Genomic DNA, 24850 nt, shown 5'->3' with positions numbered 1-24850 from the left:
GAAAATTCTATAAGTAAAAAAAAAATATAAAAAATAGTTAAAGTATAATTTGTATTTAATATGATGTAATTTATATATATAAATTATATTATATAATTAAATTACATATCTATGTATAAATATATATTGTATGTTTTTAAAAAAATATATATATATTATGAATTAGAAAAAAATTAATAGTTCATGTTCAATTTAAAACAGTGAAATAAAAACTACATTAGTCATTTCATTAATTTTATTTATATATTTATTTTTTGTAAGAATTTGTGTGTATCAAATTATTTCAGATTGTTGAGGAAGGCATGGTTTTGTCAAAATACACCCACTTATTGTTCCAAAAAAAACAAGCAAAACAAACAAACAAAAAAAGACAGAAATTGAGTCTCTTTACGGCATCACAGGTAAAATATAAACATGAACAGCTCATGTTGAGATGTTTCTTCACACAAAGTCTGTGAAGCAGTCTCAGATGGATGAGTACATCCCCAGCCTCCTTACCGCCTCAGAAATCCTCCTGGTCTTTCTGCAGGGGAATGGGAAGTTCTGGTTCTGGCCCACCCCTCCGACACTCAGCTGCCGGGTTAACCTGAAGGATGGGGGGGCCGAGAACTTCCTGGAGCCCCTCCACGCTGAGCTGCTGTTCTTCAGGGTGCTGTTACAGGTGTGTCTACTTGGAGACCAGTTCTCTTTCAGGTCTACATCTAGGCTGGATGCAGTACTGCTGGGGGGAGAGGTAATTGGCATCTCATTGTTGAATCCATCACAGGGACTGTTGAAGACAGGACTCTGGATCAGATCCATCCTGCTGGTGCTGATGTGGTCCACATCACTGGAGGAGCTGCTGGGTGGATCCATGTGGTGCTTGGAGCTGACAGTCTTAGAGGAGGACAAAGAACGCCTGGAGACAAAGACGTGAGAGTCCTAAATGAGGACTTAGAGGAAACATTGTACATGTGCACAGAGTCTAACCTGGAAGAGGAGTGCTGGTGGAGGTCCAGGGGAACCATCCAGGGGTCACAGGAGGCCGGGTCCCCCTCCAAGGTTAGAGTAGGAAGTGAGCTGCTGCACAGTCCACATGGTGACGTCAAACTTTGATTGATGGGGATGATGCTGATGGCATCTTTCAGCTCCACAGAGACTAAAGACAGAGAGCAGAAAGAGGTGAAAGCTGACCCAGGATCAGATTAAAAGAATCTGATACAAAACAAACAAGATTTAAAGAATAAGAATAAAATGTGTCCTGCACAGGTAAACTCACCTGTCCTGTATATTAACACCTGAATATCCCTCCTCTGTCTCTCTCTGCTGCTTCTGTACTCCTCTCTGAGCTCAGAGACGTTTATGCTCCTTCTCTTGCTCTCTTCCTCTTCCTCTTCCTCCTCATCTTGCAGAGGATGCCTCCTGAACCCTGCAAGACGGTCAGGACTTATGTGTTGTGGGTTAAATGTGTGTTTTGAATTTGAGTGTGTTGCATGCACACAGTGTGTTTTTAGCATCCATACAGTGGCAATGTGTTTCAAGTATTTAGCAAAGTGTCAGTTTTGCGTCGGAAGAGTTGACAGGAAGTTTTATGTGTGTTTTAGGTATGTGTTGTGTTTGAACAGTAACTCTAATGTATTTTAACTGTGTAAAAAGTTGAAAGTGTGTATTTTATGTGTTGCATTCTATAAGTGTGTTTTGAGTGTGTGTTATGTGATAAAAGTTTGAGTTAAAGTGTTTGAATTTCTTGTTTTGTGTTTTAAATGTGGATAAAAAGTGTCTTCAGTGGATTTTTACAAAAAGTTAAAAGCTGAAAGTTTCTGGTTGGCGTTCAAAGTGTGTATTTTAAGTGTGTTGCCTTTTAAAAGTATATTTAAGTAAACTAAGAGTGTGTGTTCTGTGTTCTGAGTATGCCAAAAGTGTACTTAGTATTTATGTGTTTATCAGTTTGTATGCTGGTGTCTTAACGTGTTTTAAATTTTTCTTGTTTTCGAAGCGTGTCATATGTTTGATGTGTGTTTAAAGTTTGCAAGGTACGTCTGGAGTGCTCCCAGTGTGATCAAAGGTGATGTGTGTGTATAACGTGTGTTAAGATCATATGTTGTGTGTGTAGTGTGTTGTTTTACCCTCTTCACTGGGACTCGTGCAGCAGAAGGAGAAGGACATCCTGTTGGCCCAGCAGCAGCAGCAGCAGCAGCAGCACACCTCCTACAGGTATTTACTGCCTGGTCAGTGAACACAGCATGGAAACTGTGATGTGTTTAAGGTCTCCAGATGCTCCTACATGTTTAAAGTTGCTCCTTTAAGCTGAAAAGACAGATCCTGACAACAAAAACAACAAACAGAGTGAAAATCGTTGGAGGTAAGGAGCAGACGTGTTTGTGCTGCGTTTCCTGCACAGAGAAGTAACACAACAACTTAATTCTCTTACCTTTGACAGGCGCGTGAGCACTTTGACCTTTCTGTCATCGTCATGTTTGTTTTACAGAATAAACAGACGGTTAATCAACAGTTTGAAATTATTCCTACTGAAGTCAAACAGAGCGGTAGGAGATTAAACACTGACTCACATCAGAACAAACCAGTTTCTCCCACTTCATATCTGTTTCTATGGGTTTAAACCAGCTAACACTGTTTATTCATACCAGTTGAAAAATCTCATAACAGTTGGTACACATCGGTTTAATATCAGTTTATACTGATAAATAGGGCACACGCTTATTTTGGTTCATACAAGTAAATAACAATTTTTCTCCAGTTTATACCAGAATGGATATTCCCATACCCCAAACATTCTGGTTTACACTACTTTATTCTATTTTGAACCAGTTTAAGCCAGTTTTTACTAGTTTTTCCCATTTTTTTCTCAGGTTTTACCAGTTCAAAACAGTCTGGTTTATACTAGTTTACACCACTTTTACCACATTATTCAGCTCTACATCACTTTCTGGAGAAAAAAAACAGTCCTTACCAGTTTTCTAAAGGTGTAAACCAGATTAGAATAGTTTATACTGGTTTCACCCCATAATTTAGGTTTGTACCAGTATATTTGAGTTTTAAACCAGTCTATACAGGTAAAGTTTTTTTTTTTTTACTAGCATTCATTGGCCTCCATAGCTGTGGCTGTTTGAACAGAGTATCTTTTGGAATAAAACTTAATTAATACTGGTCCCACCACCTGTTTTAACGTTAGTTTGAAGAAAATTATTAACGCCTGTATATTTATTAACTTATTAGAAAAAGTGTTACTGTCTCTTTAAATATTTAACCCTTCCTCCTCCTCTGCTCCACGCGTGTATCTGTTTGTGTGTCTGTGATGATGGCCGCCGATCAGGACTCTCCTCTCTATCTGGGCTTCGACTTCAGCACACAGCAGGTAAAACTGTTTCATTTGTCGGCTCACCTGCACCTCTGGATGAGTGACGTGCTCGGCGCACGTGGCTGCGTGAAAGCAGAGTTGTTGATTTATCGCGCAGAAGCGGAAGAAGTGAAGTCAGGAGTGATCCTGTGAGGGTTTCGGAGTAGGTCTGGGGATGGACTTTGGAGCTGCTGTGAAACTTTGAACATTCGTGGAAAAAACGTTAAAATATCTCAGTTTTCAGAGGGTTGCATTAAGGAGACGGGGATTCATTTCAGAGATTAAATTACGGACAGATTTAATGACGCAGACACATTTCTTTAACAGTTACAGCTGTAAATTTCAACTTTGGTGCTAAATAAGCTTTTAGAGGAGGCCGGATATGATTCTTTCTCTTAAAATTTAAGTCAAATTACACGATGAGAATAAAAACTTAGTTTTATTGTTTAACTAGGAATTATAACGTTCTATAGTTTGTTGGAGGGACTAAACCCAACAGAAAAATCTTACAACACTTGAATGCATCAGTAGCTACTCTCTGTTTCTGCTGACACCTGCTTAAACTTCCTAAAGACCTTTGCTACTGTCACTGTTACAATGTTAAGCTAATAGAAGTATGCTAACATGTGACTACAGATGTGTTTGTGCTAGTTAAAGCAGGGTTTTAGTCTTCATCCTGTCCCTCAGGTACCTTCAAATTAGCTTTACATGATTTACAGCTAAAGATAATCGCTATTTTTCTCTCACTGGTGTTTCAAAATTATTTATTTTAACCTCTGAAATGCTCCATTTTAGCTGCTGTCCCTTTAAGGCTCCCCGCTACACAACCCCCCTGCCCTCTGATTGGCCAACCCTCTGGAGGCCTGTTGGGGCTGAGCTATGGGAAGACCTTGGCTGTTGCCTTGGCCTAATGTGGGCGTGGGGTGGGCGTGGGTAGGCATCCACATCATCAGATGCTGTCCAAGTGCTGTTCCAATGTTCATGGCCTCTGGAGGTCCTCCGTTTGGTTAGCATGTGGCTAATTGACCAAGGATACACTGGTGTATCCTTCCTAGCCTTGCCACGGCTATAAATACCCAACATGCAACGCTACGAAAAATGAAAAAATGGAAGGAAAAGATGCACCAGAGAGAGACGCTCCAGTGGAGGCGCGCGGTAAATTACAATTCAAATATGCGCAACAAAATACACCTCTGAAAATAACAACTTATACCATGTCCAACACCTGACTCTTTTACACTGACAAATAGGGCACAAGCTTGTTTTGGTTCATACAAGTAACTATAATTACTGAGAAGCCGCACCTTCAGAGTGTCAATGATGTGACAATAAAAAAGCAAAAAGCGTACAAAAGTGGCAAGCTATGACAATATTTATAGCCGCTTGAGCTCCTCCCACGCTTGTATTTAACTTTCCAAGCACTGTCCACAGTGCAACACATGTTATATAAGACAATGTAACTCCAATTACACAAAAATTTGTGAAAGGAATCTGATGGTAAAAAAATATGCCTTTGTAGATTGTTCCATTAGCATTTCCTTTTGAGCAGAGGCAGGACACTTGCCTTGGATTGGAAGGAAGTGGCTTCAAAGGCACTGCCTTCCAAGGCAAGGTACCTGGGCTTTGGGAAACAGTCCTTGGTATTCAAGGCCAACCCTTCAAATGTGTCATTAACTAATGGTGCGTTCGTGGCAACCTGTAGCTCGTATATGTCCCACCGGTATCTCGTAAAAATGCCCTGGAACGGCAGTCGAACTCGTAACTTACGACCCGTGAACTCGTACCAGATCGATGTACTCCGAGTTATGACTTGTGGCGTCAAATCTGTGCCAAAACAATATGGCAGCCTCTATGGATGCGGTGGTGCTGCGCGTGACACACGTGGTGAGAAATAGACTTTACAACAATGTAAAGTAAATTCAAACGTTGCAATCACAATTTACACACATGATTAAGTACTATAATCTATTATGTGTCCGAGACGGTGGACAAATGTGTCGCTAACACGAAATAGCTAATAGAGAGAGAGAGCTATCATCACTGGGCTACAAGTGTAAACTTCTAGTCTGATGTTCACACGTTGTACATTTGCAGCAACTCTGGTTATTTACACTTTAAATAACGACATATACCGTGAAATATAAAGAAAATACCTCATGCGCTGTTTCCCCTCCTCCATTTCACTTAAATAAAGAACTTGCAGGCTCCTTTGGTAATTGAAATGACTAAGCATAAATCTTAGAATTTCTGCTATGCTGGTTTGTTTACATCCCAGAATTTGTTGCGCTCAAACCGAAGTCGTAAATTGCCTGGAACGGTTTCAGGTCGGTACTCGGAGATTTCAACTGAGAAACATACGAGTTACGGGTTGCCTTGAACGCACCATAAGGCCTGCCCTTCAAATGTGTCATGAACTAATTGGTAGATGTGATGATGTCATCGTTTGAGCAAGTCACATGAAGATCTCGTGAAGATCTCATGCATTTTTTTAATAATGAACTTTAACTGTGATATTTTTGTGTTTTTACTTCTCCGTCCACTTGAAGCTGAAGGTGGTGGCTGTGGATGGAAACCTGAATGTGGTTCATCAGAACAATGTGCAGTTTGACTCTGAGCTACCTGAGTTCAGGTAACACTCTTTACTTCCTGTTAGAGTTATACTTTTATTATAACAACAGAAGAAGCTACAACTGTGAGTTTCTCTGCTTGACAACAGGACTCAGGGAGGAGTTCACATCCATGCGGACAAACTGACCGTCACTTCACCTGCCCTCATGTGGGTGAAGGTAGGACACACACACACACACACACACACACACTCAGTCATGATGATTCAGGTCTCTGTTCACTGTGTAACTCCTCAGTTGGAGCATTAACTCCTTCTGCGTGGTCATCAGCTGTTTGACCTGACCTCAGTCTGTGTCCATCATCAGGCTCTTGACCTGCTATTGGACAAGATGAAGGAGGCGGGGCTTGACTTCTCCCGTGTCAGAGCGTTGTCAGGCAGTGGACAGGTGAGTCCCATCCATAAGATTTTTACAGTAAACAATTCAGCCTCTAGTGGACACTGGAAGAACTGCAACTTCTAATATGTGTCTCTCTTTATTAGCAACATGGCAGCGTGTACTGGAGAACAGGAGCATCTGAGACCCTAACAAACCTGGATCCAGATCAGAACCTGAACCAGCAGCTGCAGGTCTGAGTCTGCACAACACATCCTGCGTGTGAGTGTGTGTAAGTGTGTGGTACCTGCTGATGTTGATGTGCGTGTGTTGTGTTTCCAGAACAGCTTCTCTATCTCCGACTGTCCTGTATGGATGGACTCCAGCAGCAGTCAGCAGTGCCAAGACCTGCAGAGAGCAGTAGGGGGCGCACTGAGACTGGCGGAGATCACTGGATCTAGAGCCTATGAGGTCTCTGCCTCAACACCTGTCTGTCTAAACACCTGTCTGTCTGTACACACTATATCTATGCAGTGAATGACTTTTTGTTTGTTTGTTTTCAGCGTTTTACAGGAAACCAAATCGCTAAGATGCGGCAGACCAAACCAAACGAGTTCCAGAGCGCTGAAGTAATTCTCTTAATCCTTTTGTTTTCTGTAAATATTTACTAAAAACAGGTTCAGTGGATTAAATCACACCTGTGTTTGTGTTTTCAGAGGATCTCATTGGTCAGTAGCTTCGCCGCCTCTCTGTTTCTTGGTGATTATGCTGCCATCGACTACAGCGACGGTACAGAAACATTTGATCAGAAGTTTTTTTACACCAAAGTTGATCATGTCAGGGAGTAAAATGAATAAAAAATATATTCCTATTTAAAAAAAAAAAATCATCACAAATTTCATTTTTGTTTTTAAATTTAAATTATTGCAATTATTCCAAAAATTTGCAAAAATGGGAAAAAATGAGTAAATAAAACTTCAAAAATTTGCAAACTTGCAGAGGTTAAAAAAATGATAAAAAATTGCAAAAACTAAAAAAATTACAACTTATAAGTTTGCAAAAAAATCCATAAGAAAATTGCAGAAAATTCAAACAATTTTAAATTTCAAAAACTTGCGAAAAAGTTTAAAAATGAAAAAAATAGAATACCCGAGTTTAATAACATATATCGATAATATCACTCATCTCTTATTTTGTGTGTGTTTACTGGTGTCTTGCCACTTATTGAGCATGTATATGAAGTCTGTACATTGGCAGTTAACTGAATCCATCCACACAGAAATAAAATCTGTAATTTATTCCACATTTGTCTATTTGTAGATTTAGTTACCTTACTATGGCTGTTATTGTTTCTTATAATTAATAACAAATAAATAAATTAAAAAAAAGATTTAAAATCTGTCTTTTTGTAGATTAAGTTATCTTACCAGGGCTGTGAAACTTGAGGTTAGCCATGGGTGCATGGAAAATTTGTGGGCTGTTGATGTTGTAGGAGGTGAAGTAGAGTGGTGGCAGGAAAAATAAAAATGATTTTCTTAAATAAAATTTTTAAAGCTACAAGGAGCCACTGCAAAGGAGTCAAAGAGCCGCAGGTTGAAGACCCCTGCCTTACAGTTTTTAAAGTAAAGCAAATAAAAGGTTTCGTAAACATGCATCTAAGTCTAATGTCTAACAGGGGGTGACTTATTTTTTACAGTGTGATAGTTTATTGAATCTAATACAGTTGCACACTTTTCTTACATGACTTTAAAAGTTAGATTTAGGCTTTTTTTTCCATGGATTGTGAATTAAAATATTCACAGATAAAGCTCAAAAGCTTAATGATGTGTTCACTGACTCCAGGTTCAGGGATGAATCTTCTGGACATCAGGACAAGAACCTGGTCTGAAGTCTGCCTGGAAGCCACTGCTCCTCATCTGCACAGCCTGCTGGGAGCTCCTCTACCCTCCACAGCTGTACTGGTGAGACTGGTCCGTTCTGAGCTTTCTGTGACCGGCAGTCGATGTGAAATGTAACCTGAGTCTTCCTCCTGGTCTCCTCAGGGGCCCATCTCTTCCTACTTTGTGCAGCGATATGGTTTTTCTGAGAGCTGCAGAGTGGTGGCTTTTACTGGAGACAATCCAGGTAACACAACACTGAAAGTGACACCTGAAATTGGCTAATTACAGATAAACTGCAATTTTATTTCGCTGGATATAGTTTGGCTTACTAGAAGAGACAACCTCTTGTGGACACTCATGGAACTGCAAAACTATCCAACTATCCAGTTTTCCAGCAGAGTGCTCTCACTCCAAAGTTGAAAACCCTCCAAGAGGACAAGCTGCTAAAGTCTAGTTTGAGAAAGTCTGAAAAGCCAAAAGTTGACTACCTGTGTGTAAGGGAGCAGGGTGTGTCCACCTCTTCATGTTGGTTCCACAAATAATCAACATATTTATTGGTGAAGTCTACTTACGATGAGCAAGTGGACATAGCTGTTAAAATCAGTTTGTAAATGAAGGTTGTTCCATTGTTTGAACACATGGGGTTGCTGTTGTGTTGCAGGTGACAGGCTGTTGCACTATAATGTATATATAATATATGAGAAAATGGTTTCAAATATGAGTGATGCTTTGCTTTTGAATTGCATCTGATCACCATAAAACAAACTGGAACCCTCCACAGCAAAACAGAAACAATCAAACCTTTAAAAATAATGAATAAATAAATGTTTTTCTTCTCATCAGCTTCTCTGGCAGGAATGAGACTCCAGCAAGGAGACATCGCTGTAAGTTCACACTAAATAAGCCCATCATTCAACATACTGTACACTATGTGTGTTTTAAAGTTAGTCTTTGCCTTGCTTTTAATGGAGAACCAGTCTTTTAAAGAAATATGTGCAAAAAATATTGCAAATTCCTCACAAATATCTTGCTTGGATGAGCTCTTTTGGGCTAAATCTAGGGTCTGCAACCTGCCACTTTGGAGCCTCATGCGGCTCTTTGACTCCTTTGCAGTGGCTCCTTGTAGCTTTTAAAAAAATATTATTTCAATAAAGAAATTTATTTTTCTTACAGAGGATATTGATGATTAAAAACATTGACACTAGATAAAATCATGCGTTAACATTTTGTTGAACTAAATATGCATCATATCTGTCAATAAAGCCTGATACCGCTCTACAAAAAGACTAATCTAAACGCAGATTTTAATTCTGTGTGGATGGATTAATTTAACTTGATATGTGGCCAGACATTAGCAAACAACAAAAAAGAATGAGATCAGTGATATTATCCATATATGAGATTAAAGTATTTTTTGCAAATTTTTGAAATTTCAAAATTGGTTGATTTTTTTTTGCAATTTTCTCTTCCGGATTTTTTTTCTTTGCAAATTTATTATTATTATTATTATTATTATTATTATTATTATTATTATTATTATTATTATTATTATTATTATTACTATTATTATTATTATTATTATTATTACTATTATTGCAATTTTTTAATCATTTTTTTTTAACTCTGCAAGTTTGCAAATTTTTGAAGTTTAATTTATTTATTTCTTCACAGTTTTGCAAATTTTTGGAATAATTGCAAATAATTCAAATTTAAAAACAAAAAAGAAATTGTGTGAGTGTTCTTTAAAAATCTTGAAATATTTAAAAATGTAATACATTACTCATATTTTTAGAAATTTAGAAAATTTTTGCAATGTTTGAAATTTTTTGTATATTTTTTTAATTTCAATATATTTAAAACTTGCATTGTTTTTTTTCAACATTTTTGAAATTTCATTTTTTTTAATTTCGCAAACTTTAAATTAAAGAAAAATTGAAATATTTACAAATGTGTTTAAAATAAAATACTAAGACATCACATGCACAATTTCAGAAATGCACTAAGATTAGATAATTATTTACTTAATTTTAACTTTGTATAGAATTTTATACAATTTATTGTCTTTATCGTGAAGATTAAGTAGATGGCTCCTATGAAAGTAAAGGTTGCAGACCCTTGGTCTTATTGAGCGCTTGAACTCTTCTGCCCTCTAGTGGCACGTTCAGTTTTTGCACAATTCCCACACTGGAAACGCTCCACACAAAGAACAAACAAAACGTTGTTCCTACAAAGTGTTAAAAACGTGAATGTGTGTGTGTGCAGGTCAGTCTGGGGACCAGTGATACGGTGTTTCTGTGGCTCCAGCAGCCTCGTCCAGCGCTGGAGGGTCACATCTTCTGTAACCCTGTCGACTGGCAGGAGTATATGGCTCTGCTGTGGTACATACACATACACACACACACACACCTTTATTTAGAAATAAGGCCATAAAAGGGGGATAATGGTTAAAATTGCATCAAGGAGAAACTTTAGGGACTTTGACCAAAAAGCGTCAATGAGAAGCAAAAGGAGTGAGAAAATAAAGGAGAGTGGATGTAGAGGGAGGGGAGGAGGAAGAGAGGGATCGACTGAGATAGATTAGAAAGAGAGAGATGAATGGTGCGACCTGCAGGCGGCCCAGAGGCTGTGAAAGTTAAAATCCACTGAGGCCGAGGCACTCGTTTGTTAAAAAACTGCTGCTCCCCTCTCTTCCAGCCTTATTGATTTCATTTAACACCACAGAGGAAGAAACATTTTGGGTGGTTTGCTGCTACAGCCTTAGGATCCTCCATCGGTTTTTACACCTGGAACACGTCATGGGTGTGTTTTCAAACAGTTAACCTTCAGGAGGGTTCACACTGCAGGGACGTGGCACACAGACAGAATGGTTTGTGTTCTCAGGGCTGAAAAGAAACTGTATACATTAATATATAACAACTATTACCCTCCATATAGAGGGGAAAAAGGTCTCATCTGTTTACAGCAGATTAAAGATCAAAGGGAGGGCGATGTAGCGATGAAAGCTGCTGAACGTCTGCCAGATTTACCCTCATCTTACATTTTAGCTACTGTCTCTTTAAGAAACATCAAAGCATTCCAGAACTCAGTATTCTGGAAATGTACATTCCGGAATCTTACTTAGAGATCAAAGAACAGAGTAGAATGTGTCTGATTGGTTACTATTAGTTTATCATGCTCTCATAATGATATTCACCAATTAGTGATGTCACAGATTGAGTAACTCTTGTGTAACTCTTGTGTATTTGCGTGTGTGTAGCTTTAAGAATGGATCTCTAACGAGGGAACGGGTCAGGAACGAGTGCGCTGGAGGATCATGGGAACTCTTCTCAGCCTCCCTGAGAGACACACCGCTTGGAAACAACGGTTACATCGGTGAAGCTTCCTTCCTCCCTCTTCTCTGTCTCCTTACATCCTTCCTCTGTTCCCTTATTTTACTTTACGCCTCCTTTCCTGCTTCTGTTTCTTTAATTTTCCTTTATTTCTTTCCTTTCTGATTGTTATGTCTCCAGGTTTTTATTTTGATGTGATGGAGATCACTCCTCCCGTGGTCGGTGTTCATCGCTTTGACCCGGACGACAGTGAGGTCAGAGAAAGAGACAAACTTTGTTATTTTTCTTTTTAAAGTCAGAGTTGTTCATGTGGTACCTGCACCGTCTGTCCTTGTCCTGCAGGTGTCCTCACTGAGTCCTCAGGTGGAGGTGCGGGCTCTGGTAGAGGGTCAGTTTTTGTCTAGGAGGCTTCATGCTGAGAGGCTGGGCTACTCCATCAGTAAGCTACGTATCCAATAAACTGTTAGCTCAAAAAAGCTAAAGTTAGCATTCAACTACTTTTCAGCTTCTCTCACCTTTATTACAGGTGTTTGACTCAAGGTGTTTTTTCAGACAGCTTTTAATACCAGGCTAACAGTGTTGCGCTAACCAGGAAGTTGTTAAATGCTAATGTTAGCTTTTAGCTCATTCGTTCAGTCTCTGATGGAGCTGATGTTTACTTTTAGTACCAGGAACCAGAGTTTTGGCAACAGGAGGAGCTTCATCCAACAAAGAAATCCTGCAGGTCAGTCTTCTGATTGTCTGATAGTCTGATAACGTTGTTGTTGTTTGTTGATGTTTTTGTTTTTGATGTTGTTGTTTTCTGTCTCAGGTTCTGTCGGACGTTTTCAACGCTCCAGTTTATACCATCGATCTGTCCAACTCAGCCTGCCTGGGATCAGCCTACAGAGCTCTGCATGGTAACACACACACACACACACACACACACACACACACACACACACACACACACACACACCAGTTAAACTTCAGTAAGAAAAAGAGAAAAATGGGGAAAATTCAGAATTTGGGGAAAGGGGAAGGGACAAAGGAGGTAAGAGATAAAAGATGGATTGAACTGATGAAGGAAGCGCGGGAGAAGGAAGGGACTAAAGACAAAGGAAGAAAGAGAGGAAACAAGGAAGGGACCAAGGCAGGAAGACAGAGAAGAGGGAAACTACTTAAGAAACCAAGGATGGAAAAAAAAAGGGAGAAAAAGGGAAGTAACTGAGGAAGAAAGAGGGAAAAGAGGGAATTACCTTAATAAAAGAGGAAAGAAAGGGAAAAATCAAAAGAAACCAAAAAAGGAGAAAGAAAAAAACAAAGGAAAGAAGAAGGGAAAGATGAAACGGACTTAAGACAAAGGAAGAAAGAGAGGAAAGATGGAAAGGACAAAGGAAGAAAGACAGAAAAGAGGAAAAAAGGAAAGAAACAAAGGAAGGAAAAAAGAGAGAAAAAGGAAAGTAACAAGGAAATGAAGAGAACAAAGAGGAAATGAACCAAAGGAAAGAGGAAGAAAGAGAAAAAAAAGCAAAAGAAACCAAGAAAGGAAGACAGTAAGAAGAGATGGAACCAAGTAAAGAATAGAGAGAAAAAGGGAAAGAACAAAGGAAATAAGAAAGGAAGGGTAAAAAGTACTAAAGAAAAAAAAAGAAAGAGAGAATACGGATAAAAGAAGGGAAGGAAGAAAGGAAAAAGGAAGTAATTGACTAAGGAAGACAGAAAAGAGGAAATGAACTAAAGGAAAGAGGAAGAAAGAGAAAAAGCAAAAGAAACCAAAAAAGGAAGACAGTAAAAAAGGACGGAACTGAGGAAAGAAAGACAGGAAAAAGGGAATGAACAAGGGAAATAAAAAGGGAAGGATGAAGGAAACTTAAGTAAAGAAAGAAAGAGAAAACAGGGAAGAAGCTAAGGGAACCAAGGAAAGAGAGAAAAAGGGAAAAAAACTAGGAAAGGAAAAAGGAAGTAATTGAGAAAGAAAGAGAAAAGAGGGGATGAACTAAATAAAACAGGAAGAAATAGGAAAATAAAAGAAACCAAGGGAGGAAGACAGTGAAAAGGGATGGAACTGAGGAAAGAAGAGAAAAAAAGGGAAAGAACAAAGGGAATACAAAAGATGGATGAAAGGAATAAAAGAAAAAGAAAAAAAGAAAAAATAGGGAAGAAACAAAGGAAGCAAGGAAAGAGAGAAAAGGGGAAAAAATTAAGAAAGGAAGAGAGAGGAAAGGAAATAAGAAGGGAAGGTTGAAAGAAACTAAAGAAAAAAGAAAAAAAAAACAGGGAAGAAATAAAAGAAGAAAGCGAGATAGAAAGGAGGAAAAGGATTACGGGAAGGAACAGAGAAGGAAGGGATGGAAAAAGGCAAGTAAGGAAGGAAAGAAGGGAAGGATAACTGGAAGCAAAAAAAGTAAATAAGGGAAAGAAAGAAGAAATTGTTACACTATTAATAATAACAATAACAATGTCAGATGCTTTTATAATTTAAACATTAAATTGGCATTTTGGGTTTTTGGGGGTTCAGGATGAAAAGACTCTCCTGACTGAGCAGCGTGCGATGAGATAGCAAACAGCCTGTGCTGGCGAGGACTTTACATGTGACATCATCAGATCAGTATGCAGGAGCAGTCTGAGCGCGGCGAGTTTCTAACAGCAGCTCTGTTTGCTTTAAAGCCCCCCAGCCTCAGCCTCAGCCTGTCTCAATATCTGACGGCAGTTACGTGGGCTCAAAAAGACATAATGCAATCCTCCTGATGTTCATAACCAGCGCTGATTCATTTAGCTGCAGCGGCGGCGTCCTCAAGGATAGAGGGTCGAGGGAGGTAAGCGGCCCTTCATGCAATTACTGTGGATGCACAGAAATCCTCGTCATGGGTTTATGTTGCAGAGGAGCTGCAATCCTTTCTCAGAGTTACAGTCAGCAGAGACGGAGAGAGTGTCTCTGTGAGAATACAAACCTGGAAAACAGCAGCATTTCCACTGCAGGAAGTTCCCCCAAAGACCAGGAACTTTAAGAGGAACTGAGGGCTTTTCCACCGCAGGGACAGTAAAATCACCTAGCTTAGCTTTATTTATTCTCCAGAGATCTGTGTGTGTTTGTGTGTGTCCTGTAGTGTGAGAAAGAGGGGCTGAAATAGTTTGACTCTGCAGGTCATCTTGCCCTCTGGTAGCTGATTAAACACAGGGCATCATGGGAAAAAACAGATATGGTTTGTGTCCTATGATCCCTTGCTCGGATGAGGTCATGACACAAAGTCCTCAGAGCCAGCAGCACGTCTGACCGACCTGTGTGTGTGCAGTGTGTGTTCTGCTGAGCTCATAAGCTTTCTCAGCACCGTCCTGACCTTCTGTACAGTGTATACAGCTGTGTGTGTGTGTGTGTGTGTGTGTGTGTGTGTGTGTGTGTGTGTGTGTGTGTGTGTGTGTGTGTGTGTGGCTGGGGGGATTGAGATTAAAACCATACTGGCTAACTGTGTCATAAATGAATATCTCCTTTTGACATCTTGTGTGGTTCTTTTGGGTTTGGACAGGTTCACGTTGGGACTTCTAACATGAAGCATGTTATATTTGATCTTAGAGACACGTTAACCCGCTGAAAGATGCCGTTATGTCATCTCGTAGGTGCACATTTGCCTTTTCACAGATGCTTGTCACACCTAATCTTAGCAACAAGTTACATCTCTTCATAGATGTAGATGTTCATGTTACGCCCACTTAGAGGTCCTTGTTAAGCTGCCTTTTAGGTATTTGTTAACCCCACATGTAGGTACATCAAACGCCAACTCATATAAGTACACTTGTGTAAAAAGTTACACTCACTCGTAGGTGAACGTTAAGGCCACTTAAAGGTCCCATATTCTGCTCCTTTTCTGCAGTTTAATAAGGATCATTAATGTCTTCATGAAATGGTAGTAACATGTTTTGGTCCAAAAAGCCAATAAATCAAGCACAGCAGCATTGTTTCCAGGCTCCCATAGCCCCTCTGTTCAGAACGCTCTGATTTAGTGGGCGTGGCCTTCATATGTAAATGAGCCACCGCTGATACCGCCCCGCTCTTCCGCGTCACTGAGAGCTGCGCCATGAGCTCCGAGTGCACAATATTTAGAAAACAACGAAGCTTGTTTACCGTGTGTGTGAGTGGGCGGGGAGGGGGTGCGGGGGTATCTGCTCTGGTGGACCAATCAGGTCAAACTTGCTCCTGATTGGTCGCAAAAGGGAATCGCTGATGTTGGCAACCCCGGAAAATCCAAACAGCTCGTTTTAGGTCAGGATTTTACACTCACAAGTGCCACTAAGTACAGGTTTTGTCATTAAATATCACATTTTGTGGGCTGGGAGGAAAGCCAAAGACCCACAAATTTCACTAAAAGACTTAAAGTGATTTTTGCATAAAATGGGACCTTTAAGTTTTGTCCAAAACTTACCCACATTCGAAAATAAATTCAATCCCATGTTCTGTCAGTCATGTTTGCACACTTGATCTGATCTGAAACTTTTGTCTGTCATTTATTCTTTTGAAACAGGTTGGATTTTTGCGTTTTTCGCATCTGCATCGCTCATTTCCTGTGTAGTTTGACTATTCAGAGATGCTGTAGGCTACTTGCAACATCACATTTTCACATTTTCTGACATATTTCTCTAAACATTTTGGGCGATGTTTACATGATGAATGAAGACGTGTGTATGTGTGTGAGTGTGTGTCTGTCTGCCTGCGCCTGTGTGTGTGTGTGTGTGTGTGTGTGTGTGTGTGTGTGTGTGGGCCCCTGCACGCATACCTAAAACCATAGACGGTATAAAACATGGACATAGTCTCCCTGATGTCACCCGTCTGTTTCGGAAATTGAAGGAAAATGATCGGCTATAGCGGCCATATTGGTAGTGGCAAGGGCTTCGAGTACATCTATAGGGCACCTGTCGGTCACGTGACCCTGAGCTGTGCTTCTGATTGGGCGAGCTTGTGATCCTCTGACCAGCTGAGTTAGAACAAAATTCACCCCCTGTACAGTGTGTGCTTAAAATTAGCGACTCAAATAGGAGAGTTTTTTTTAACCAGGCTGTAAATAGGTTAACTTCTGCTTTGAAAACGGCTATTTTAAGAATTATTTTCAGATTAACAGACGCTGATGTAGTGTTAAAGGACTTTGAAAAGCAGAAACAGAGACATGTTATGAGTGTGTATTTGTGTTTGTGTTTTTTAAATGAGTGTTATCCTCGATTTGTGAATAAGGCTCCTGTTTGGTGAACACTGTAGTGACATAAAAGCCTGATCGTCTGATTGGTGGATGTGTGTTTTCAGGCCTGGTAGCAGAATCTGGAGTTACTTTCTCTGACGCAGTGAAGAAAGCACCTGAACCACAACTGGTCGCCACCCCGCACCCTACAGCACAGGAGGTAAACACACACCCACACATAGACGAAAACACACACAGCTACTGTTCCTCTTTGTTTCCAGAGATTAATTCTCTCCTGTTGTATATCCTCCCACACACTTTTTAACATTTAAATGAGCTAATCTGCTCAGTGTTGTACATGAGACAGCATCAAGACAGGATGGGTCGACCGTCTGTAAAGATCAGTCTGGTCGTATGGAAGTGTTTCCTCTGTACATCGACCAGGAAACATGGAGGATGTTAAAGCTCAGTGCATCTCTGAGTCGATATAAAACTGAGGAGACAATATATGAGGCCTACAGTACAAACTGTATGTATGTAATGTGGGCAGAAATCTTACACCCGTGGCTGAGTATACACACAGAAACACACAGACACACACATCTGCTGATGCCTATGTTCAATATTCTCCACACACACGCACACACACTGTCCTACTTTCATGACTCACTGCCTCTTCATTAAAAGGCTTGTTCCCTTATGGAACAGCAGTGAAGAAAATTACATGACAACGCACACACACACACTCTAAATCTAACAGGTCAAGCAGGGACGAAGCTGCTGCGGGAAATAAATCTGAGCTGACAGAGTTACACAGAGACCTTTACACATCGACCTCTTTCTCCTCCCATACGTACAAAAATGTATCAGTCTGTTTCAAACGATGTTACGGTCACTGCCGTAGACTGTATATAGAGTAAACAGTGTGGATCCGCCATTTATCACTGTACGGTTTTTAAGCCAAAATTCCTCTGTCACAGTTGCAGCCGTTAGTAGCAGTTGTGCAGCCAGAGTCTGTGCAGTAAAGATGATGAGGGATTCTGGGAGAATCTGAGTGGAGCCAGGTGACAAAAATAATAATTATTTTTTTATATTGAGAGTCTAATCACTTCTTGACTCTACCTCCTGATGTATTTTACAATCCCGAAGAAAAAATACACAAGAACGACAGCTGTCAATTATCGTTGCACGTGACGTAAAGCCTTGTTTTTAACCTCTTATAACTAATGAAAACAAAACTTTTCAGAAAAAAAGAAGACTTGAATACAAAACAGCCAATTGATATCTTCAAATCACCACAACAATCAAACATTAGAAACATTTCTACTAGGTGTATTAATTATTTAAGTTTGACCACAGCCCATCTAGAATGACTGGAGAGCCGGATTATTTGACCTATCCTCAGCCAGCCACCAGGGGGAGCAGTTTTTGTGGAGACCTCACATCAAGCCAAGCAAGATGACGTCCCACATACTTCTGTATGTCAGGTTCAGGTTCAGGTTCATGTCCTTTGCGTTGGCACTGCAGTTAACGAATACATCCACCAAGGGGGCAGCCTAGAGTCAAAAGTTGATGACAACGAAACTCAAAAACAAGCATGGTGACTGCTGAGGAGGTACTGCTAATGTACCTCTTGCATAAAAGACAAAAGCGGAGGCAGTGTTGTAGCAGGCGGTGGTCGGTGAGGCAGTTAAATACTCAAAGTGAGATCACCAGGAAAACTGCTCCCCCTGGTGGCTGGCTGCAGTGTAAGTCAAAATATGCAGCTCTCCAGTCATTCCAGATGGGCTGTGGGCAAACTTTAAACAATTAATACTCCTCGTAGAAATGTTTCTCACGGCTGATTGTTGTGGTGATCTGAATATACCATTTTGCTGCCTTGTATTCAAGTCCTCTTTTTTTTTCGGAAAAGTCTCGTTTTCATTAGTTATACAAGGTTAAAAACAAGACTTCATGTCACGTTTAACAATGATTGACAGCTGCCATTTTTGTGTATTTTTTTCGGGGATTGTAAAATATGTTGGGAGGTAGAGCCAAGAAGTGATTAGACTTTCGAAGTAATTAGACTCTGGCTGCACAACTGCTTCAATGGCTGTGCCTGTGACGGGGGAATTTTGGCTTCAATACTGTACAATGGTAAATGGCGAAGCCACACCGTCCACTCCATAAACAGTCTATGGTCTGTATCCATAAGCTTCATGGAAAACGTGCAGAAATACGGACAAAATGACGGAATGACAGTGTCCGTACGTAATGAGCATAAATTGGCCTTTAGGGGACAGTTACCTTCGCTGTGACATCAGTTTGCTGTCGCCATCTTGTTTTCCATGGTGAAAGAAGGCACTATTAATAAGCAATGCTTAACAGTCCTTGCTTGATGTCATAGTCATTGAATAGCCATACTAACACAATCCAGAGGTTTAGACCAGGACTGAATTAGCTAAGGAGACAGCTAGCACACGGCTGGCTGCTCCCACCTGTCACTTAAAGAGGCCACGCCCCAATTTCTCCACCCTTTAATCTGTAATCTGATGTAAACATGTTTATTCCTGCTGTAGAGTTTTAATATGGGGCTCTATGGGGACTGACTCACTGCTGGAGACTGCCTCTAGTGGACACTTTGGGAACTGCGGCTTGTTTGCTGCTACTCTAGCCCAGTTTTCTTTTGGACACCATGGGATGGTGCTTGGTTTAGAAAGTTAAAAAACAACAGGAATAAGAATCCAGTTTAATAAAAAATCAAGTGAAGATGTTTTCTCATTTTCTTTTGTGTTTCTGGAGAGAGGAGGAGCAAAAATAGACCTAAGTGATTAAATGAAAGGAAATAATCCTCCAAAAACTGGTAATGAAGGAAAAACAGGAGGGAGGATTAAAGATTTTAATTTGACAGACGGGAACAAAGTCCTCCTCATCTTAGGGAGCAGAGAGGTGACGAAGAGGAGGAGAAGGAACAGGCTGATAAAGGAGGAGGAGAGGTGAGGAGGTTTCACTTTCTTTTTCATTACTCTTTGTTCTGTCAGTCATCCCTCAGCCTCCCTGGAGAGACGGGGTCACCTCAGAGGGGGAGACGGAGCGTTTATTTTCACAAGTTGGCTTAAATTACTTTAAAATATATGACAGCTCCACCCGTCTGCTCCTCGTCACCTCCTGAACTCCTCTGTCTGCACGCCGTCGCTGTGAGGTCTGCGGAAAAATCACACAAAATTATTCAGTTTACAAAAATAAAACAGTTAATGAAGTGAAACAAAGACGAGCAGATGATGTGAGGCGTCTGACAGCCTGTTTGAGGGAATACTTACAATCCTGATCAAGCCTTTTTGCCCTCAGTGTGTTCAGCGAATATTTAGGGCAGCACAAAGATATTACTGTACACACTCCCTTTCTCACACACACTGTGGGGTTCCATGTTATTCTCATGTAGTTTCATGTTGACTGAAGTGAAAATCACTCATGTTCGCCCTCCATAATTAAGCAGCTTGGTTCATTAATAAACAATGAGCTGACACACACACTGATTACACATTTTCTGTTAAAGTAGTTTTCATGTGAGCAGCAGAGCATTTTAGAAGTACCAGGAAACATTTAGTTCCAGGAACTATTCTTCAAAAAGGGGATGGTTTCTACTGAAGTCTGAAGTCCCCAGAAAATTAGACAACTCAGACGAGTGCTGTATGAAAGAGCAATGGAAGGAGCTGCACTATACCTCCAAACCAGTAGAGGGCAGTAAGAAAGAGACGAAGGCCATACGACAAAGATGACGCCATAATCAACTCTTGGAAGGAGACCAGCTCTAAAAACGAAGTGGATTCAAGCTGCCTGAAATGCTGGACTTAAAGAAAGATTTCAAAAGCCGTGGCAGAGATCGACCGGTGTTTTAGTTTAAAGTGTGACCCTGGTTGTTTTCCTCCCAAACGTCTTTTGGTATTTATCAAATACTTACCTGAAGAGGAGATTTGAATAAAAACTAAACTAGGATATTCCTGAGCTGTTATAAACTGACATGTGCTGCAGAAGGTCTCCAGTTTTAAAACTCTAAATAATTCACAGCTTCAAAGTTTATTGTGTATTTGTATCCTCATTAGTCACGACTTGAGTTGCAACTACTCTTCCTTGGGTCCACTAAACATAAATTTAAAAAAAACAAAACAAGCAAAAGAACAGTCCAAAACTGAACAAAGAAAGACAAAAAAATGAAAATAAGTGGCAGCTTAATAACAATTAATTACAAAATTGATTTGTACCGGATGACTAATTATTTCCTTTTTTTCTATTCTATTAAATGTTCAATTTACTTGGGGTCTTTAGTTTTTTTTTCTCTTCTCTCCCAGCCCTTTTTTGTTCACATGAATTGTATGCACAACATTTTTCTATTTGTATAAATTTAAGAATGTTTCCACTCAATAACACGAATTAAGCCTCTTGGACTCTTTTTACTAATCATAATACTCATCAGTAAATCACATACTGAGAAGTGTAAGTAGTACATCAAAGAGCACATCTACGAAATTAATAAAATGTGTTGTCAAATATTATTAGAGGTATTATTATATTTAATTTTATCATTATCATTTGTAAGTTAAGTTACATAATTTTTCCTTTTTCAATTGGGTTGTGATATATTACTTTTTTTCTTTATGATTAATTTGTATTATTTATCCATTTATTTATTTCTCTGCTTTGACTAACCTTTTCCTTTAGTTTTAAAAAATGCAGAATTTAAAAAAAAAAAAAAAAGAAGAAGGAAAAAAAAAAACAATCTCCAGTTTACAGGGTCACTATGAACTGTAACACCAGGAGCTGTCAGAGTCACATTCATACCAGGCTTAAAGAAAAAAAAAAACAAGTCAGTCAAAGCTGTGTGTGATGTCAGTGTGGGAGCTCCACCAATCAGAATTTTTCAGTGTTGTAGGCCTTTCCCCCAAAAGCTCTGGGACTTTCATAAAGTACTTCCCCCAGGACAGTTCTTCAAAAGGTTCCTTGTCCCTGGAGAGAGCAGTAGAAGTAGGTGCAGTTGAAAAGCCGCTAAGAACCAGCTAACAGTTTCATATTTCTGTCTGTGTGTTTCAGGTGTACGACCAGATGCTGAAGCGCTACGCCCGATTGGAGGAGAGACTTCTACAGGAGACACGCCCCTGATGTATGAAAACCAATCAGCTCCATCAAAAAACTGTGTGATTACACAAACATGATTAAACTCTTAGATACTGTTTCGGGTCAAATTTGACCCAGATTCCAAAAATGGTTTCAAGCACTGTCATGGGACACCATGCTGTGAAGGTAACAACGGGGCGATGACGTTCAAAGGAAGTATCGACTGTGATTTTAGTGTTTTAGTTAAATGTATCTGAATCATCAAATAGTTTTTATTCATGTATCGCCAATTCACAACAAATGTTAAATTAGAGATTGATTAGAGCAACTTTTTGAGTAAAATGAAGAGTCATTACGACTTAGTGTATAATTAAATACCACATGAGTAAGGAAGATGCATGATGAATGGGTGGTTATATAAAGTGAATCAGGACGACGAGCAAGACACAAAGACTTAGGAGTTAACGCTTGTTTACCAACTACCAACCAGTTTTAAACATAAATCAGGCACATGTCACAGCTTTGAACATCGTTGATATGATGCTGATGGACATGAATGGTTTTTTTACCCCAGTGTCAACAGGCAGAGGAGGAATGGGATGGACTGCTTTCTGTTGATTGGTTTCATATGGCAAATGATGAGGTTAACCCCATAGACTGCATATAGCCTGTTACCATTGTACAGTTTTGAAGCCCGTGTCACAGGCACCCCCATTGTGCTGCCAGAGTCTGTGCAGTAGAGACTCTGAGGGATTAGTCCCCCCAAATAAAACTACAGAGGAACAGCAGCTGTCAATCATCCTGAAATATGACGTTAAACCCTGTTTTTAATGTCTAATATCTAATGTACTTTTCAGAAGAAGTAAGACAGAATACAGACGTGGCGTCTGGAGTGACTGGGGATACAGGGTTTTTGACCTCTACTGCAGTCAGCCACCAGGGGGAGCAGTGTTTGTGGCGACCTCACCTCAAACTGAGCGAGATGATGTCAATTTTATTACAGTCTACGGTTGACCTTGGTATTGTTTTTGCCTTCTTGATTAAATCCCAGTGGTTATGATGTTTTGGTCTGTAAGAAACATTCAGTTCCTTTGATGTTCCATTTCGTGACATTCCGGAACTCTCTTTATTGTCCAGGGCTGATGTCCTTTATGCTTGATACAATGAATAAGAGGTCCGGTTGATACTAAAGAGGATTAGGCCAACTGATTTTTTTTTTTTTTGAGTCCAGTTTTATTTTATTTTTTTGGTGTTAATACATTTTTTTAGATTAAAGGTCAGAATTCATTTTTTAAAAAAAATTCTGACTTTAATCTCAGAATTCTGAGAAAAAAGTCAGAATTCTGAGATCAAAAGCCTTTGCACACCAAAGGCGACACATTAAAATGGCATCGAACTGTGAAAAACTTAAAGGCGTAATTCTCAATCTCTGCCGCTATTGTCCCCCAAAAGAGTGTCTTTGTAATCGTTGTCTTCATAGACTGTATATAGAGTGGACAGCGTGGCTCCGCCATTTATCATTGTACGGTTTTGAAGCCAAAATACCCCCGTCACAGACCAATTTGTGACGGGACAGCCATTGAAGCAGTTGTGCAGCCAGAGTCTGCGCAGTAGAGACTGTGAGGGATTCTGGGAGAATCTGAGTGGAGCCGGGTGACAAAAATAATAATATTTTTTTTCTTTCGAGAGTCTAATCACTTCTTGGCTCTACCTCCCAACATTTTTTACAATCCCCGAATAAATACACAAGAACAGCAGCTGTCAATCATGGTTAAACGTGACGTAAAGCCTCATTTTTAACCTCGTATAACTAATGAAAACGAAACTTTTCAGAAAAAAGGACTTAAATACAAGGCAGCCAAATGATATCTTCAAATCACCACGACAATCAGATGTGAGAAACATTTCTACGAGGTGTATTAATTTTTTAAAGTTTGACCACAGCTCATCTGGAATGACTGGAAAGCCGGATTTTCTGACTTATACTGCAGCCAGCCACCAGGGGAAGCAGTTTTTGTGGAGACCTCACTTCGAGCTGAGCAAGTGTACGTCAGTTTTTTTTTACAGTCTATGGTTGTCTTTGTTGTTTTTATGTCTCTTGTCGTAAAGAACCTGGTGCTGGGACTCGAAAACAATCAATGTTGAATGTTTTGGTATGTGTGGTATGTGTCGTGTCAACAACGAACATTTTGATTGGAAAATCGGCTCCGGTCTGAAAAATAAAAGCCGCAATTTCTCTTAGCAAAAGAACATTGCTGGTATGGAAGCTTGCATTTTAAACAGTTGGTTAAAAAAAATAAATAACGTGTGACTTATTCATGTGAAAAATACGCGTCTGGTGTGCAAAGGGCTTTAAAGTCAGAACCCCAAGATTAAAGCTCAAATTCTGACTTTTTTCTTAGATTTTTTTTTTTATTTCAGTCGCCCTAATACTCTTCCGTAGGTTGAACCTGTTGAGAGTCTTAACAAATATGAACTTTTAATTAATCTTTTATGATGATTTTAATAAATTATTTAACAATGGTACGTCTGACTCTTTGGTTTTTTGGACTTGGCACAAACACCGACTTATCCCTGAATCTGCATAAAAGAAACAGTTAGCAGATAAACCCTTTCGACATCAGGTTATTAACAAACTCCAACAGCCCTCAGGTAAACACTGAATGTTCATTAACAAACCAAATGAATTCAATCTCTTTGATTAAATCTGAATTTAATTTAATTTTCCTCTGCTTAATGACACGCTGTGTGGGGTTGTGTTTTCCAGCCTGGGCTCACAGATTACACTCAGCCTCTCATTGTTTACGGTGTTTCCTTGGAGCCTCTCCTCATACTCTTATTACTGTATGCAGACTGCGAAGCTGGTATTTACAGAAAACACTGGTCCATTTCAGAGCTGTGTCAAAACTGGATAAACTCATCCATCAGACACTTTTACGCTTTCATTATCATGGATTCACTGGGTTTGTTCCTTTTATCATCTGAGCCCACTGCCTCGAAAAAGGTGTCATTATCACACTTTATTCAAATACGCTGCTTCACCTGGGATTAAAAGTCCTCAGCTGTAATACATCATTGAATATTCATCAAATATTAAAGACCCAGGTGAGACGCGTGTTCTCAT

The 24850-nt window shown here is 39.7% G+C and overlaps 2 protein-coding genes across 3 annotated transcripts; one reads left to right on the top strand and one right to left on the bottom strand.

The window, feature by feature from the left end:
* Positions 1 to 365: 365 nt before the first annotated feature.
* On the bottom strand, positions 366 to 3696 carry LOC141807171 (uncharacterized). Of its 2 annotated transcripts, none has more exons than XM_074692953.1 (5): positions 3383 to 3696; positions 2106 to 2301; positions 1259 to 1408; positions 970 to 1138; positions 366 to 898 (listed from the first exon to the last, which is right to left on the bottom strand). In XM_074692953.1, the coding sequence occupies exons 2-5, from the start codon at positions 2143 to 2145 to the stop codon at positions 466 to 468; spliced, it is 792 nt and encodes a 263-aa protein (XP_074549054.1). In that variant the 5' UTR covers positions 2146 to 2301; positions 3383 to 3696; the 3' UTR covers positions 366 to 465. The 2 variants fall into 2 exon arrangements, with proteins under 2 accessions (XP_074549054.1, XP_074549055.1); XM_074692954.1 differs by lacking the exon at positions 3383 to 3696 and adding an exon at positions 2411 to 2430.
* Positions 3285 to 23317, top strand: xylb (xylulokinase homolog (H. influenzae)). Its single transcript, XM_074692952.1, has 19 exons — positions 3285 to 3355; positions 5884 to 5966; positions 6054 to 6123; positions 6271 to 6351; positions 6447 to 6533; positions 6622 to 6750; positions 6843 to 6908; positions 6996 to 7068; positions 8122 to 8240; positions 8322 to 8403; positions 9003 to 9043; positions 10422 to 10537; positions 11416 to 11531; positions 11669 to 11742; positions 11831 to 11927; positions 12154 to 12212; positions 12300 to 12387; positions 16761 to 16855; positions 21703 to 23317. The coding sequence occupies exons 1-19, from the start codon at positions 3296 to 3298 to the stop codon at positions 21769 to 21771; spliced, it is 1605 nt and encodes a 534-aa protein (XP_074549053.1). The 5' UTR covers positions 3285 to 3295; the 3' UTR covers positions 21772 to 23317.
* Positions 23318 to 24850: the final 1533 nt, after the last annotated feature.

The sequence above is a fragment of the Halichoeres trimaculatus genome, unplaced genomic scaffold (genome assembly GCF_033239565.1).
Source record: "Halichoeres trimaculatus isolate MK-OKI-2021-1 unplaced genomic scaffold, fHalTri1.1 fHalTri1_scaffold_18, whole genome shotgun sequence".
In the NCBI taxonomy this organism is placed as follows: Eukaryota; Metazoa; Chordata; class Actinopteri; order Labriformes; family Labridae; genus Halichoeres; species Halichoeres trimaculatus.
The sequence above is the reverse complement of the archived record's forward strand: the minus strand, read 5'-3'. Positions and strand labels throughout refer to the sequence as shown.